Source organism: Gracilinanus agilis, chromosome 4 (genome assembly GCF_016433145.1).
Source record: "Gracilinanus agilis isolate LMUSP501 chromosome 4, AgileGrace, whole genome shotgun sequence".
NCBI lineage: Eukaryota > Metazoa > Chordata > Mammalia > Didelphimorphia > Didelphidae > Gracilinanus > Gracilinanus agilis.
In genome coordinates, this window is record NC_058133.1 from 389,823,142 (window position 1) to 389,839,383 (window position 16,242).

The following is a 16,242-nucleotide window of genomic DNA, read 5'->3' on the forward strand; positions in this document are numbered from 1 at the left end:
AGACAGAGAGACAGAGAGACACAGAGAGAGACACAGAGAGTGAGAGAGAGACACACAGAGAGAGAGAGACACAGAGAGAGAGAGAGAGAGAGAGAGAGAGAGAGAGAGAGAGAGACACACACAGAGAGAGAGAGAGAGAGAAAAGCAACATAAGGAGAAGCGTGGTCTCATCAGGTCCACCTGTCAGCTTCTCCTCAGATGGTCAGAGAGAGAGGTGAGTAAGCTGAACTGCCTTTATCAAGGAAAGTAGCAATGATGGTTGTAGGATGTCAATCAAACAGTCAGTACATCAGAAGTTTTAACATGTTAATGACAAAGCCAAAAGAGTGGATGATAACACAATAGAGTACCAGATATCTGGGAGAGAACTCTTCTCCTTTCTGGAATTTTGGCACCAGGCTTATCTTAGGAATGCAAATGTAAGTCTTTGACATTACAAAGCACCTTTAGAACTTGTCTGCTAGCTTTCTGACTGCAGATCACAGTAAAGGCTTGATTTCTAAGTTCCACAAACTTTAAGACCCAACCAATTTAAGGATTCAGAAATCAATCATGTGAAATATTAGAAATATATCCATAAGTCTGGTCCATAAGCACTTTGCTCATTAGAGTCATTTTTTAATATATCTTTAACATCTTCATGATTCATTATAACTGAAACCCTACATACATGATTCATTTTCTCTCCCTCCCATATGTGTCATATGTGTGTTATCACTCGATACTTATTTCCATATTATTCATTTTTGTAATAATCTTTTAAAACCAAAACCTTAAATCCTATACCCATATAAATAAGTGACAAATTATATGGTTTTTCTTCTGTGTTTCTGCTCCCACAGTTCTTTCTCTCAATGTGGATGGCATTCCTTTTCATAAGTCTCTCCACATTGTCCTGGATCATTGCATTGCTATTAGTAGCAAAGTTGATTACGTTTTATCATTCCATAATGTTTCAGTCTCTGTGTACAGTGTTCTGGTTCTGTTCATTTCACTCTGCATCAGTTCCTGGAGGTCTTTTCCAATTCATATAGAAATCAAGCAGTTCATCATTCCTTATAGCACAATAGTATTCCATCACCAACATATACCACAATTTGTTCAGGCATTCCTCAATCAAGGGACACCACCTTATTTTCTAATTTTTTTGCCACCACAAAGAGTACAGCTATGAATATTTTTGTACAATGCTTTTTAATTATCTCTTTGGGGTAAAAACCTACTAGTGGTATTGCTGGATCAAAGGGCATGCATTCTTTTAAAACTTTTGGGGCAAAATTCCAAATTACCTTCCAGAATGGTTGGATCAATTCAAAATTCCACCAGCAATGAATTAGTGTCCCAATTTTGCCACATCCCTTCCAACATTTATTATTTTTCTTTACTGTCATATTGGCCAATCTGCTAGGTGTGAAGTGGTACCTCAGGGTTGTTTTGATTTGCATTTCTCTAATCAGAAGGAATTTAGAACACTTTTTCATGTGATTATTGATAATTTTGATTTCTTCATCTGAAAAATGTCTCTATAAAACATGTCTCTCTTGACCATTTGTCAATTGGAGAATGGCTTTATTTCTTATTCCTTATATATTTGGGAAATTAAACCTTTGTCAGTGATTTTTGTTAAAAGTGTTTTTCCCTAGTTTGTTGCTTCCCTTCTATTTTGGTTGCATTGGTTTTGTTTGTACAAAACATTTTTAATTTATTATAATCAAAATTATTTATTTTACATCTTGTAATATCCTCTATCTCTTGCTTGGTCTCAAATTCTTTCCTTTCCCATAGTTCTAACAGGTATACTATTCTATGTTCACCTAATTTACTTATAATTCCCTTCTTTATATTAAAGTCATTTACTCATTTTGAATTTATCTTGGTATAGGGTGTGAGATATTGATCTAAACCTAATTTTTCCCATACTGTTTTCCAATTTTCCCAGCAGTTTTTGTCAAATAGTAGGTTCTTGTCCCCAAAGCTGGGGAAAACCCTTTATTTTTGAGGAGGAAGAAAGCAGACTCATGATTAGCAAACTTTTACCAGGCTAAGCCCATCTTGGAGATCCCAATGTGTCCCCACTGACTCACCTTTCCTCTCCTGTGGGTATGTTCTTCAACTGTATTGCATCCCACACCTCTAAGAGGAGGGAGCATCTCTTGGATCCCCTTATCTCAGTTCCATGAAGTTATTGTTGTAATCCCCTTCTCCTGGCTCCTTAATTATCTATTACTGAGATGACTAGGTGGTAAAGTGTAAGGAGCTTGATATAGAATCAGGAAGATCTAAGTTCAACTCAAGTCTCAGATACTAACCGTATGACTCTGGACAACTCATTTAACTTCTGTCTGTTTTCTGATCTGTAAAGTGAGGTTTATAAAAGCACCTTCCAAGGTTGTTGTGAAGATAAAATAATATTTTTAAAGCTCTTTTCAAACTTTAAAGCACTATGTAAATGTTAGCTATTATCATTACTCTATTATCAATAGACAATAAACTCATTTCTTCACTCTTCAACCTTAGGCACAGTAGGCATAATAAGGAATAAGAGTTCAATTGTAACATAATGTGATTTTAGGAAAATTATATTATAATATAGCACAGTCTTGGTAATATTCTAAAATTCCTTAGCTCCTGCCAAGAACAAGTAAACATGCCAGAATCTTACTAAATTGATTGTTATGCTATTGTGATGCCAATGTTATGGATATAGCTAGGTCATGATAATCTTACCAATAAAGAAATAATGAGATAATAGTTCTAAGAAAGACTGTACTGAAACAAGTTCAGGGAAATAATTGTATTGAAATATGTTCTGAAAAGTAGTTGAATTACAAGTTATTTTTAGATACAAAAAAAATACTGCTCTATTATGTTAAAAAAAGATTGCTATTATATATTTTTCTTGTAGACTCTCATGGATTACCTAAATCCATTATATTCTGGATGCTATATTTTTCTTTTAAAAAAACTCTTTATTATTTCAAGAACTATCTTAAAATATGTTCATTTTAGTTTAACAGTAGGTATAATCCATTCCCCTCTATCTTCCACCTCTTGCTAAAGCAATCTTCTCTTCTGTTTCTCCCTCCCACAAAAATATTTGGCCTGCATGTAGGAGGGTGAAAGTTAGTCAATGGTACCTCAGTTCAGCTCTTCCAAGTCTAAATTTCCCTGATATCTTTTGCCCCTTAGATTCTTTCTTCAATCCCTTGTCTCTGTTCTTTCATTCAAAGGTTCAATCTTCCTCTTTTTACTTTTTATGTAAGAATAATCTGTAACATCAGATTACTTTTATTACTTGGCTTATGTAGAATTCATGTGTGATTTCAACATTTTGTCTTTTGTTTCACTCCTACCAAAATTTCCTCTGCCTGGGAAGATTTTCTTCTAAGTATATTATTCTTTCACTCCTTTAGAGTCTCTTTGAAATCATGGGTTTGATTTTTCTTTGTCTGCTAATTCCATCTTATGATTATAGATGGAATCTCCTATTTTTTCAATGGAGAGTTCTTATTTTTTACTTAAATTTATTACTAATGTTTTCCTTTATGAGTTCTATTTTTCTTCTGAGTCATTCATAGGTTTTTTTTTTCCTATTGATCTATAATCTCTGGTGAGTCCACAGGACCCATTCTATTATCAACCCCTATTGTTTCACTTTCCTTCAGAGTATAATATTTGCTAATTGGTTCCTGTCTGTAGTTTTGCCCATTTTCCCCTGGTTTTTAAAATCATGTCAGTTGGTTTATCTGAATGCATTTTAGATTTTTATTGAGGATTTTTTGTTTGTTTTCTTTTGAATTGATATCTTTGATATTTCAATGTTTTTCTTCTTGTATTCTGTCAATCAGTTTCTAGTCCTTCTCCTTCTTGGTGCCCAACCCACTTTAGACTACTGGGATGGCTCCATCTCCTCAGATGGGTTATATAGGACTCCCTGGCCTGGATTCCTGCTCTCAGGAACCTTTTGGTGTGTAGGTTTTAAAATTAATATTCAATGCCTCCAGAGTATGATATTTATAAGGATTTATTAATATTAAATTAGAGAGCTTCCCATTATATATTCCCCACTGTGATCCTTTGGGAGACCAGTCTCCCCAATGGATAATGGAAACAAATGAGATATGTAAAACAATAATACATTCAAGAAAATACAAAAGGAATGACAAAAGGCACAAAATGTTTTGAAAGGCACATCAGGTCAATATAGGTCACTAATACAGGTATTCCATTGTGAGGCTGGAGGCAGCTGAGTGGCTCAGTGGATTGAGAGCCAGACCTAGAGAACTGCAGGTCCTGGGTTCAAATCTGGTATCAGATACTTCCTAGTTGTATAACCCTGGGCAAGTCACTTAACCCCCATTGCCTAGTCCTTATGGCTCTTCTGCCTTGGAACAAATATACAGTATTGATTCTAAGATGGAAGGTTAGGGTTTAAATTATTTTTTAAAAGGTAATGTCATAGAGTCACTAAATTTTAGAATTAAAAGAGACCTTAATGCCACTTAGTCCAATTAATATCTGAAGGAAATTCTCATATGTAACATATATATATATATATATATATATGAAGAAAGCAAGAGAGAGAAAAGAGAGAGAGTCTCTCCCTACTTCAGTGATGGCAAACCTATGATACGTGTGTCAGCACTGACATGCTTAGCCATTTTCAATGACACGCGGCTGCATATAGAGAAGTCTGGGGCCTCATGCCGAGGATGAAACATTTGCTGTAGTGTAGTGTAGACACTCTGTGCACTATAGGTGACAATTCTACCTATATTAATTTACCTATTTTCTTTTATTAAATAGTTATACATTGAATTATACATTTTTGTAATTTAAACTATAAATATCATGAAATTGTGGTTTTTTCTTGAAGTGACACACCACCCAAGTTATGCTTGTTTTTTTTGCTGAATTTTGACATACCAAGCTCAAAAGGTTGCCCATTGCTGCCCTACTCGGACACTCTTAAAAGGATAACCATTCCATTTTGGTCCATTCTCATTTGGAAGGTTTTATACTTTTTCTCCCCTTTCCTAACATGAAGTCTAAATTTGACTCTTTTCCTTCATTACTTTTGTTTTTCCTCTCAAGGGCCAAGGCCTGATTTTGGAACTCTTGTTTACTTTTGGCTCAATTAGAAAGCTTTCTGCTAAAAGTTTACAAAATAACTCCTTTCACAAATAGTAAAGAGAAAAAAGTTGTCCACTGTGTAGCTTGTTGTTTGAATTTGTCATAAAAGAAAAACATGGTTTCTGACCTTTTATTTGGACTCGGTTTTGGCGTGTTTTGTCATATAGCTTGAAGGAAGGCAGTTTACTTAGGAGAAAACTAGAGATATCCTCTTATCCATGATTTAATGCCCATAATCTTCTAGTCTAGGGTTTCTCACTAAGGGTAGAAATTTTCTTCCTTTTAAAAAAAACTAACACAATATCTTGGACATGTTAGGCACTATATTTATTGATTATCATACAAAGATGCTAAGCTTCATGATAGAAAAAACCTACATATTAAATCTTTGCATTCCCTCAGTGCTGAAAGGAGTCTTTCACATAGTAGGATATATATGTACATACCTATGCGTATGTATGTAAACATATATATTTTTGCTGAGTAAGTGAATAAATTAATCATGTAATTGAAAATTGAAAATCAAGAAACTGCCTAACTAATATGTGGCTGAAATATTTAAGGTGCTTTACCACTTATTTTACCTACTTGGAGTCCCTAAAGGGGATATTCAAATCATAAATTACTACAAGTGTGTACAACAATAGCAAAAATTCTAGACTTTACTCAAAGATCGTCCTTCTTTACCTCATACACATAACTCATAACCCTTTTGTATTAAAGGTAGAGATTCTGGCCACAGGACTCTACAAATATTAAGAGACATTTGTCAAAATAAGGCAAATGTATGCACATTTATTCCATGATGACCATAGACAAGTTTACCCATAAAACTATAAGAACAGGTCTCTATATCATATCACTTGAGGGAGCAAAAGGGAAGACCCACTGCTCTAAAATACTTCAACCTCTGCACTCTCTCCTTTAGACATTTAACCATGTCTAGTCTGAAAAAAATCATGTTATTTATTCACGGATAGATGAGCTGGAAGATATCTCAAAGATCATCTAATCCAACCCTCTTCTTTCACAAATAAGGACACTGAGGTTTAATGAGGTAGAGATTTGCCCAATATCATGCAGATAGTAAAAGAGGAAATTCAAACTAATATCTTTTTCTTTCTTTTTCCATCTAAATTTTCATCTTTAAAAAAATTAACAATAAACTATTTTCTCTCCCTCCTGCCCCCTCAACCCATTGGGAGGGGGAAAAGCAAATTATTGCATTGGTCATGACTAAATATATATATATGTTCTCATTCTTCATCATGAATCCATTGCTTTTCCATCAGGAGTCAGTCCTTTGGAATTATGGTTGGTCACTGCATTGATCAGAGTTCTTAATGGCTTTCAAAGTTGTTTGTGTTTATGATGTTGTTGTTAGCATATAAATTATTCACTAGGTTCTGCTCACTTTACTCTCCATCATTTCATAGGGATCCTCCCAAGTTTCTCTGAAACCAGATACTTCATCATTATGTATATCCTAAGAGAATGATATAATATTCATTTACTATAATTTGTTCATGATTCAGAATCACTGGATTTGGGTTAAGAATAATAGTTTTAAATAGATGATGACTCAAATGAACCTGGGTGTAACTGAAAGGTATCACATTGAGGGGCCCTTGTCTAATTAATTCACATTTAATAATAATATAAGTAATAATAATCTCAACAAAAATAGACAAGTAAGACAAAATTTTAAAAGTGAAACCACAAACTCCAAACAATTTATATTTATTAAGAAGGAAAGAATATAACAATTAACATATAATAAAATATCTTATTTGTTCTTTATTTCCCTTCAGATTTCTTTTATATCTTTGTAAGGTCTTATATGGATAATCTTTATGTAGTTATTTTATAAATTATGACTTTATTTTCTTTTTTCCATACCACTCAATTCACATTTCCATATTTCCTCACATTCTTCATACTTATATAACATTTGTGGTATAATAATAATCTATTAAACTAATACAGTACAGTTAAATCAGTTATTCTTCAATCATGTAATATCTTTTCCAGACTTTTGCTATCACAAAATTGCTATGAATATTTTTGTCCACATACATTTTTCTTCTCGTTTAATAATAACCTTAATGTTTAGCTTTAATGGGTATATCACTGGGTCAAAGATTATTGTTTTTGTACTTTGTCATGTTGACAAATTGTGCTACAAAAATATCAATAATTCAACCATCAATATAGCTTCATGTCTTTTTCCTCATGGCCCTGCCAATAATCATTGTTGTCACTTTGTTATTGTAGCTAATTTAATCTTATACATCGTATTTTATTTCCTTTCTTAGAGTTGAAAAATAAGGAGATTTTTGTTATGAACTTAGTAACCATCAAAAAATAGATAAATGTATAAATGTCATCATATTAAGAAAAGCACCCTCTACCACTGCACATCTTTAAGTCTTCTATAACTCAGACTTTAGTAGCATCTTATATCACTGAGAGGTTAAAAGATTTTCTCATGGTCACACAACAAGGATATATGCTAACAGTAACAATAGCTACCATTTATATAGCACTTTAAGGTTTTCAAAGCACCTTACAAATATTATCACGTCTCACAACAACCTTGGGAGGTAGGGTGCCATTATCACCCCCATTTTACAGATGAGAAAAACCAAGACAAGTTAAATGACTTATCCAGGGTCATATAGCTAGTATGGATGTGAGACTAAATTTGAACATTAGTCTTTCTGAGTCCAGGTCCAACTCTCTACCTACTGCATCTTCTATCTACTCCTATATCGGAAATGGGATTTGATCTCAAGTCTAATTGACCTGTTTACCATTCATCACAATATACTGATTCATTTTGTAGTGAGCTTTACAACCACTACATGGTTGAAACTAAGATCCAGAACTGAATCATGGAGTTCATAAAAGGAAATAAAATGTAAAAAAAACCAGAAAGTCAGGAAGGAACCAGATTGTGAAGGACTTTAAATGTCATAGAATTTTTTATTTGATACTGAACATAATAGAGAGCCAGTGAAGTTTATTAAGTAGAGGGAATAGCATAGTCAGATTTGTGCTTTAGGAAAGCCACTTTTACAACTAACTGGAAGAGGGATTGGAGTGGAGAGAAACCTGAGTCAGGAGGATAAACCAGAAAACTATTGTAATAATCCAAGGAGGAGGTGATAATAGTTTGAACTAGGATTATGACTTTGTGATTAGAGAAAATAAAATGTGTGTAAGAGATGTTGTGAATGTAGAAGTAGTCTTGGCAAGAAATATTATTTATGGAGTCAGTGTGAGAAGAGTCAAGAATGATAACACATTTTGAGCTTTGGTGACTGAGAGGATAGTGATGCCTTTGACAGTAAGAAGGGAAGAGGTTTAAAGGAGTAAATAATGACATTTTGAGTAGGAGATGACTATGGAACATACAGTTGGATGTGTCCAAAAGCAGCTGCTGATGCAAGATTGGAGTGAGCTCGAGTAATGTTGAGGCTAGTTATATAGATCAGGGAATTAACTGCCTAGAAGTGATAAATGAACCCTTGAGAGATGATGAAATCACTTAAGCAAAATAGTATAGAGGGAAAAGACAAACTTCAAGTCAAAATCTTGGGAGCTATGTATAGTTAGTAGATATGACCTTGAGAAAGAACCAGTAAAGGAAGCTGAGGAGTGTACAGGTAAGTTGGAGAACTATAAGAAAAAGAAAGTATTGCCACAAAAACATAGAGAAGAGAAAGTACCCAGAAGAAGAGAATGATCAAAATCAAAGATGGCAGAGAGATCAAGGATGAAGATAGTGAAAAACATATTTTTCAATTGGACAAATCCTTGGTGACTTTTCAAATCCCATCTAATTACAAATCTGTGATCTAAAATCTACAAAACTTCGTTTGGGGAAAAAATGATGAAATAAGAAATTGTAGTGGAGAGAATAGAATCTCTCAGACCTGAAACAGGGTAAAAAAGTTAGGGGGCAGAGAATAAACATCATCTTTACTTACCTGATAAGTCACCTGGAACACAAACTATTTTTACATCACTGCTACTAGTTTTGAAATTCCTTATGAAACTAGAGGTTTTTTAATTTCAAACAGATATGTGATTTTAGTACTTGTGTTTCCAAGGGAAATTGTCAAACTATATAGTGGAGTTTTTGTTTTTTACTTCATAACAAATTATAAAATGCGAATGTAAAGGGAAAAAAAAGTTGAACTAATAATATGACTAAAGATATCAATTACAGAAAAACGTCCTAACTTTTTTCCAGATTAACCAATGAAGGGATGAAATGTCTTTCTAAACTGTGAAGACTCTACTTACTGAGAGAAATTATTTGCCTGATGATGGGGAAAATAATCGGTGAGAGGGAGTTGACTCCCACTCCAAAGTCACTAGTTTTAAAGACCAAACTGGTTCAGAGTAAATAATGGAGATGAATCAATATTCCAGAATGTTTCAGAAAATAGGTATCCCAAGATTCAAGTAAAGAAACAGGGCTATAAAGTGAAATAGTGACTTTAGAAAATTTCATCAACTAAGAATCATAAATGTCTAGAGTTGTCACCTTCTCTATAATGCCTTCCAAACCTTCTCTTCTCTCCCCCACTACAAGTGAAAGTGACCCTCTTTCTCTTTTCTCAAATTACTCAAAGAATTTTGGTTTATACCTCTCCTTTTCACTGATTTTCACATGTCTTACGTCCATATTATACTGGAAGTTCTTTGAAAATAAAGTCCATGTCTTATTTATCTTTGTTGCACAGGGATCTTCCATGTATTAGAAACTTAATAAATGTTTCTTTTAAAATTATTAAATTGTAAGGTTTTTTTTTTTTTCATTAGCTAGTAAGGATATTAGGAGCAGAGAGTTTAATTAGCTTGTCCAAAGGCACACAGACCTTGTCAGTGCCAGCACTAGACTCTGACTACCAGTCAATGAATGATTTTTTAATTGTACTTTCATCCACCACTCTATTTTAGATCTTTGAAAGGGAGAGAAATAAGAGAAGCTAGATAACCAAAACTCCAGTAATTTTGTCTGGCTGACATTGTAATGGTATTACTCTTCTCCTCTTCTTCCTCCTTCTCCTTCTCCTTTTTTTTTTTTTTTTTTTTTTTTTTTTTTAATTCATGCAGAAGCTCCACACTAGGAAAGTTTACGTTATTTCTAATTTCAGAATCTTTCTTTCACCATTCCCAGTTCCAAAAACTCTCTCTTGACTCTGCCAAGTTTCCTGGTCAGAGACATTCTGTGGCTCTCCTTTACCTGGCCCCTCCCTTGTAAAAATAATGGGTTAGTCTTGGTACAAGTCAATGGTAGGTGTCCTGGGGGAAAAGACCTCCCGGCTCAGAACAAGTTTCAAAGCTTTTCTGAACCATTTATAGGAAAAGACATAGATCAGAGGATTGCATGCTGAGTTGAAGTAAGCAAACCAGATGAAGATGTCAAAGACTAGAGGTGGGGTGATGAAATTAAGGAGGCTGTCCACCAAGGTATCAACGGTGAATGGCAGCCAACACAGGAGGTAAATACTGACTGCTATCCCCAGGGTCTTTGCAGCTTTCCTCTCTCGCTTAGAAGCCCCTATCTGACCGGAAGAGGTGCCCGTGCCCTTGCTCATGGTGCTGATCTGCTGGGCCTGCCTGTTGGCCACAATGAAGATCTTCACATACAGACTAATCATAATGACACAGGGAAAGAAGAACACGGGGAAGTTCAGCCAGCCCCAGAATTTATTGAACAGCAGCTGACAGCTGCCCACACAAGGCATCTCATCCAACAACATGCCCAGTCCTTCTTCCACCACATCAGTGTAGAGAAAGAAGGCAGTGTATGCTGCCGGGAGCCCCCAGCCCACCATTATGTACCTGAATGCCACCTTGACAGTGAACTTGGTAGGATAAAGCAGGGGATCGCAGATGGCACAATGGCGATCGATGGAAATGAAACACAAATGGAAGATGGAGGTAAGGCAGAAGAGTGTGTCTAGGTAGGTATGCAACCTGCAGAGGAAGTCCCCAAAGAACCAGCAGCTCTCTACTGATCGAACTGTGCTGAAAGGTAACACGAGGAGCCCCAGGAACATGTCAGCCAGTGCCAGGGAGAGCAGCAAAAAATTAGTAGGAGTGTGGAGAGCTTTAAAATAGGACACAGCAAACACCACAAGCAAGTTTCCCAGGACGGTAATCAACATACCTATGGCACATGCCAGGTATATGATCAACTGGACGCCCAGAGGGTGCAGCGTTCGAGGGCAAGACCCATTCACCTGATAGCATAAAGTTAAAGGCTGATCTTCAGACACAAATTCCTGGAGAGCTCCCATTTTTGACTTCTCGAAAGAATCCCGGAACCTGAAAAACTAGTCCTTCCCTTAAACCCGGAGCTCAGCTTCGTCTGCAAAATAAGCAAGAGAAAGAGAATAGCCACTCCCACGCCCCCAAAGTGGCTACCTCCAAACCCAGGGACCCTATTTGAATAACAAAGGTTTCTCACAGTTGGCGGGGCGGGAGTTACTCAGTTTAAGAATTTTGCCCAAGGGCAGGAAAAGAGACCTGCAAAATATATTCTCCCAGAAAAAGTCTAGATCTTCCTCTGGGGTTAGTCAAGTAGAAGAATATTACTCAATTGTGAAAAAAAAAAAGAGTCGGGTGAAAATGACACTGAAGTAGAATTTTTAGACTGCATTTGACTTCATGTTCCAAATTCAAAAAAAGAGGCATAACTTTTTTGTTTTGTTTAACTAAATCATCACATGGTCCTCAATTTCCAGGTTCACAGTTTGAAAAATTAGTGAATGTGAAAAATTGATTCTTAAAGAATCATGTTCAGAGATTCCAATTGAATGATTTATGTCAATGGCTACCAACCCCACTTACAATACCTTTGCAATTAAAGGATTAGAGAATAGGCCAGTAGGATTTCTATTCACAGTGCATGATTTCCAAATCCTGCACTTTACTAGGATTTTCAGACTTTGAAGCATTGATAAGATTAAGGCAGGAAATCCTGATTAATATATTCTGGAGCAGGGTAATAGAATCTTAAATAAATGAAACTGACAGTTTAATATTCCTCTGTTGTTCTAATACTTACTGAGGTGAAAATGGCAAGCAATGCTTTGGAATAGTGTCTCCTGCATCCAGTAGGTTTTGTCACATTGTGAATTTCTTCTTAGGGCTCTGTTTAGATCAAGGGATGGGTGAAATCCATTCAGGTATTTATACTTCAATAGAAAGTCATTTTCACTCAATGGAATGTGGTATCCAATCAGCACTAAAGTTAGTCTCAAAGGAATTCCTTTACTGGATACACAGCATACCAGGCTCAGGTGTTTAAGAATCAAACAAATCCCAGTTCAACATAAATAAACATCAAGTGCCCTAACATTTCAAGTTGGAATTCATCCTTGCCAAATTTATTTTCTGGGCAATCCCCTGGCTTTTTTCTTTTTTTGCTTTTGTAGTCTGTCATATGTAAATTTCTTTTCAAATGGAAGATTTCTGGAAGAATTCAAGGTATAAAGTCCAGAAGCCTTTGCCATTCCCTAATTAACATATTTCTGAAAAATTACTAATTCAAGAGAAACCAGGCTTTCAGTGGATGCATAACTATGGATAAATAATATAAAAGAAAAATGAATATTGCAAGGCTAATGAATAATACTAATGAATTTCTAAAACTGCATAAATTTCTCAAGCAGAAAAATTAACTCTGTTCAATACAGAGAGGGGATCAGCAAATTTTAACTAAGGAGAATACAGGAAAGGTGATTATCAAAATTTCACCAAGAACAAAGTCTAATAAAAAATAACAATTAAAAAGTCAGAAATATTTAAGCCTCCTTAATAATTAAGCTTGTCATTGCTTTTCATAACTTTTGACTCTAATAAGAATCTTTATGATCCTCAGAATTAACAATTATTTCAATTTACAATCCTCATTTGGCATAAAAGAAGGAAATAATTTTGAAAGATGGAATTCATAAATAAAGATAGCTCTCATTTAAGGTTCATTAGATATAGATATAGATATAGATATAAATTTTAAACCCTTTCCTTCTGTCTTAGAATCAATACTGTGTATTGGTTCCAAGGCAGAAGAGTAGTAATGGCTAGACAATGGGCATTAAGTGACTTGCCCAGGGTCACACACTTAGGAAGTGTCTGAGGCCAGATTTAAACCTAGGACCTCCCATCTCTAGGTCTCTAGGCCTGGCTCATAATCCCACCCAATGGGCCACCCAGCTGCCACCCACCCCCAATTTTCTAAATATTAAAGGAGTTGTGAAGTATCACAATATGGAAGATCACCCAATTCAACCCTCTCATTTTCATTTTTTTAAGTTTTATTGATGGGTTTTATTTTTCATATCAATCTTTCCTCAGTATAAGATATTTCAAAAGTCTACTGTCCCACCCCTTTCCATTGAATTGAATCTTAGTTGTAATGAGGGAAAAAAAAGTTAAGTAAAACTACAGAACAAAATTGCTTTAATAATCAATCTGCTTATGTCTCTATCAAGTGAATGAAAGTGTTTCATCATCTGTTCCCCAATCCAAAAATCAGTCACTAATTGATCAGAATTTAGTTGCCTTTTATAGGTTTTCATTTACATTATTATAGTACTTTGTATTCTGTACTCTGTTTTATTCACTTTTCTATGCCTCATAGAAGTCCTTTCTAAGAGAGATTTCCTAACAAAGCCATTGTATTCACAAGAATAGCTGCCAAATCTTATGTTCATTTTTTTTTCAAAAAGTATGATTAACTTTATTTTTTTAAACAAAGTTTAAAATAAAACAGTATTAAAATATTACATTTATACAATATATGTACAAATAAGTTGTGGTGTTTTCCACAAGCAATGCACTGAAACATTTTAGGGAAAATAAACTAACTTAGTGCAGTTTCTTCAAAAGAAGAAAAGGTTTCACAGGTCAAGTAGCAGAAATAATATAGTGTAATTTTTTTCTGATGAAGTCCAGTTGCTTAGCTACTGAGCTAAAAATATTTATTTACATAGAAGCTTTTTTTACACCAAGTTCTGGAGTGCTCCCGCTTTGAGTTCTTACATTATTTTTCCAGTAAGTTTTCTAGAAACCACTGTATATACATCTTTATTCTGCTTTAGTCTTTTCAACTTTAAATCATCTCATATTGTCCTTTTTTCATAATGTACTTTTTGAGGGGAACCCTAAATTTTATGAACATAAATGACTTTAGTCTACAGTTTTTAAAAAGTACCTTAAAGGGGATATTTTCTTTGATATTTTCATAAAGCTATTCTTCATATAAAAATTTTCCCTACTAAAATCATTGTGATAATATACAAAGGTTTTATATTAAAACAACCCGTATATTAAACAAAGCTCTGATTAAGATGTGCACAGCTATTTTGCTGAATCTGGAGTTTAGAAAAGCCAACCTTTTCCTTGTTTTATCTTTTTTGTTCTTACCCAAAGATTATACTGAAATTCACAAAAGTTCATGTATTTTGGAGGAGAATGCTATGGCAGCTGTAATGAAAATGTCATCATCTTATTCTATAACTTAAACCTCTGTAAACAGTCAAGAATTTTTTCAAGAATTAACTGAATAGCACCAATCAAATGAGTTCTTGAACTTCCAGAGTACAATTTAAAGTGGCACTCATCTAGTCCAAAACATCTCAAACAGTAACATTCCTAATTGATCAGAATGAACTTTGTTGCACGAGTCCCAAAAATGTAGCTAAGGTAAAAATTAGACTGACTACATAGTTCTTGGATCTGTATTCACCCTGGGAATGAAATACTAATATTTGTAAACTAGTTCGGCTGTTGTTTTTTTTGACAGCTAAGATTTGAACTATGGTTATCCCATTCTGAATGGGTAGAGGCTTTTAACTCGTTCATGGCAGTGTAATTTCTGAATTGGTTAGGACTATTACTAAAGTTGTTTTAGCTTTTTTAGTACTCCAAAAGGAATATAATATTCTACTGCCAAGTCAGAACAAATCCACTCGGCAAGCTCTCAGTTCAACTTTGCCTTTAGTGTTTTCTGGGGGATTTTTCTGTGCTCTTCGGTGGTGTCATGATGCCTCCGTTGCACACTGGTGACAACTGTCCCACCTTTGTGAAAGCAGACACATAATTGACTTCCTCCAGCATAGCCAAATAATTTGTGTGTGTCTGGATATTATGTCTGTCTTCTACAGAAATCTTCTTAAAAATCTTCAGTTTCACCGGAGGTCCACCCTTCACTACTCTGGCAAAAGGTACCATCCATTCTATACATTCTGAAATATTGTCCCAGTCTAAACCTGACGCTTTCTTAACAACTTCAATGGAGGTAAAATGGCATAAAGCAGCTGCTGCCAATATTCTATACTGGAATTCTAATGAGTCAATAGAGAGAATACACAGATCCAGGAGCTGGGCTATCTGAACAAACTTTTCCTGGGAATACTGAGGTAGGAGTACTTTAGGAACATCTTTTAGAGCATCGACTTGGAGAAAGACATTCAACCAGGCAATAACTGTTACTGGACAGAGCTCCCACTTTAAAGCCTTTAATATAATGAGTTCCATCCCTATGATATCATCTTCACTGCAAGCACCATCAGTAACATAAGCAAATTCTTGTAATTTAGGAGCATAGATTTCCTCAAGTTTTGCAGCAATGAATAATGAGGTAATACCAATAAGCTGAAGCATATTTTTGTTTATATCCTTTTGTGTCAACATAAATCTATCAAAAAAATCTTGAGCAAGATAAAACGTTTCCCTGTGAAGTGTATATACTTCACATACCTCTAAAAGCCAGTCTAGAAGTATTGATCTCATCTGTGGTTCTAAGTCAGAATGTAGCATTTCAAAATGTTTATCATGAACATATTTGGTCTCCTTTTTTAACATATTAAACCAGACATCCTTAGAACATCCCCAACTTAGGTCAGGCAGAGGTGAAGGATTTATAAAAAGGTTTTTAAACCTGTAGTTAGTAAACCTGGAGAAGTCACTGGTGACAGTTTCTTTGTGTGGGGTTTCAATAATAATGCAAGGAGTGATACCCCCAGATAACACAGGTGGCCAACAATTCCTAATTTCATATTGCTGTCTCTTGGCTCCAGTCTC

General features: G+C 34.9%; 2 protein-coding genes across 2 annotated transcripts in view; both read right to left on the bottom strand.

The window, feature by feature from the left end:
- Positions 1 to 10,418: 10,418 nt before the first annotated feature.
- On the bottom strand, positions 10,419 to 11,450 carry TAAR5 (trace amine associated receptor 5). The gene has a single exon (XM_044675439.1). It carries the CDS (start codon positions 11,448 to 11,450, stop codon positions 10,419 to 10,421), a length of 1,032 nt encoding a protein of 343 aa, XP_044531374.1.
- A 3,706-nt stretch (positions 11,451 to 15,156) lies between these two features.
- Positions 15,157 to 16,242, bottom strand: part of LOC123246605 (G1/S-specific cyclin-E2-like) — an 8,209-nt gene continuing 7,123 nt past the window's right edge. Inside the window, exon 2 of the mRNA XM_044675440.1 lies at positions 15,157 to 16,239. Coding sequence (XP_044531375.1) covers positions 15,157 to 16,239 — 1,083 coding nt within the window. The remainder of the gene's footprint in view (positions 16,240 to 16,242) is intronic.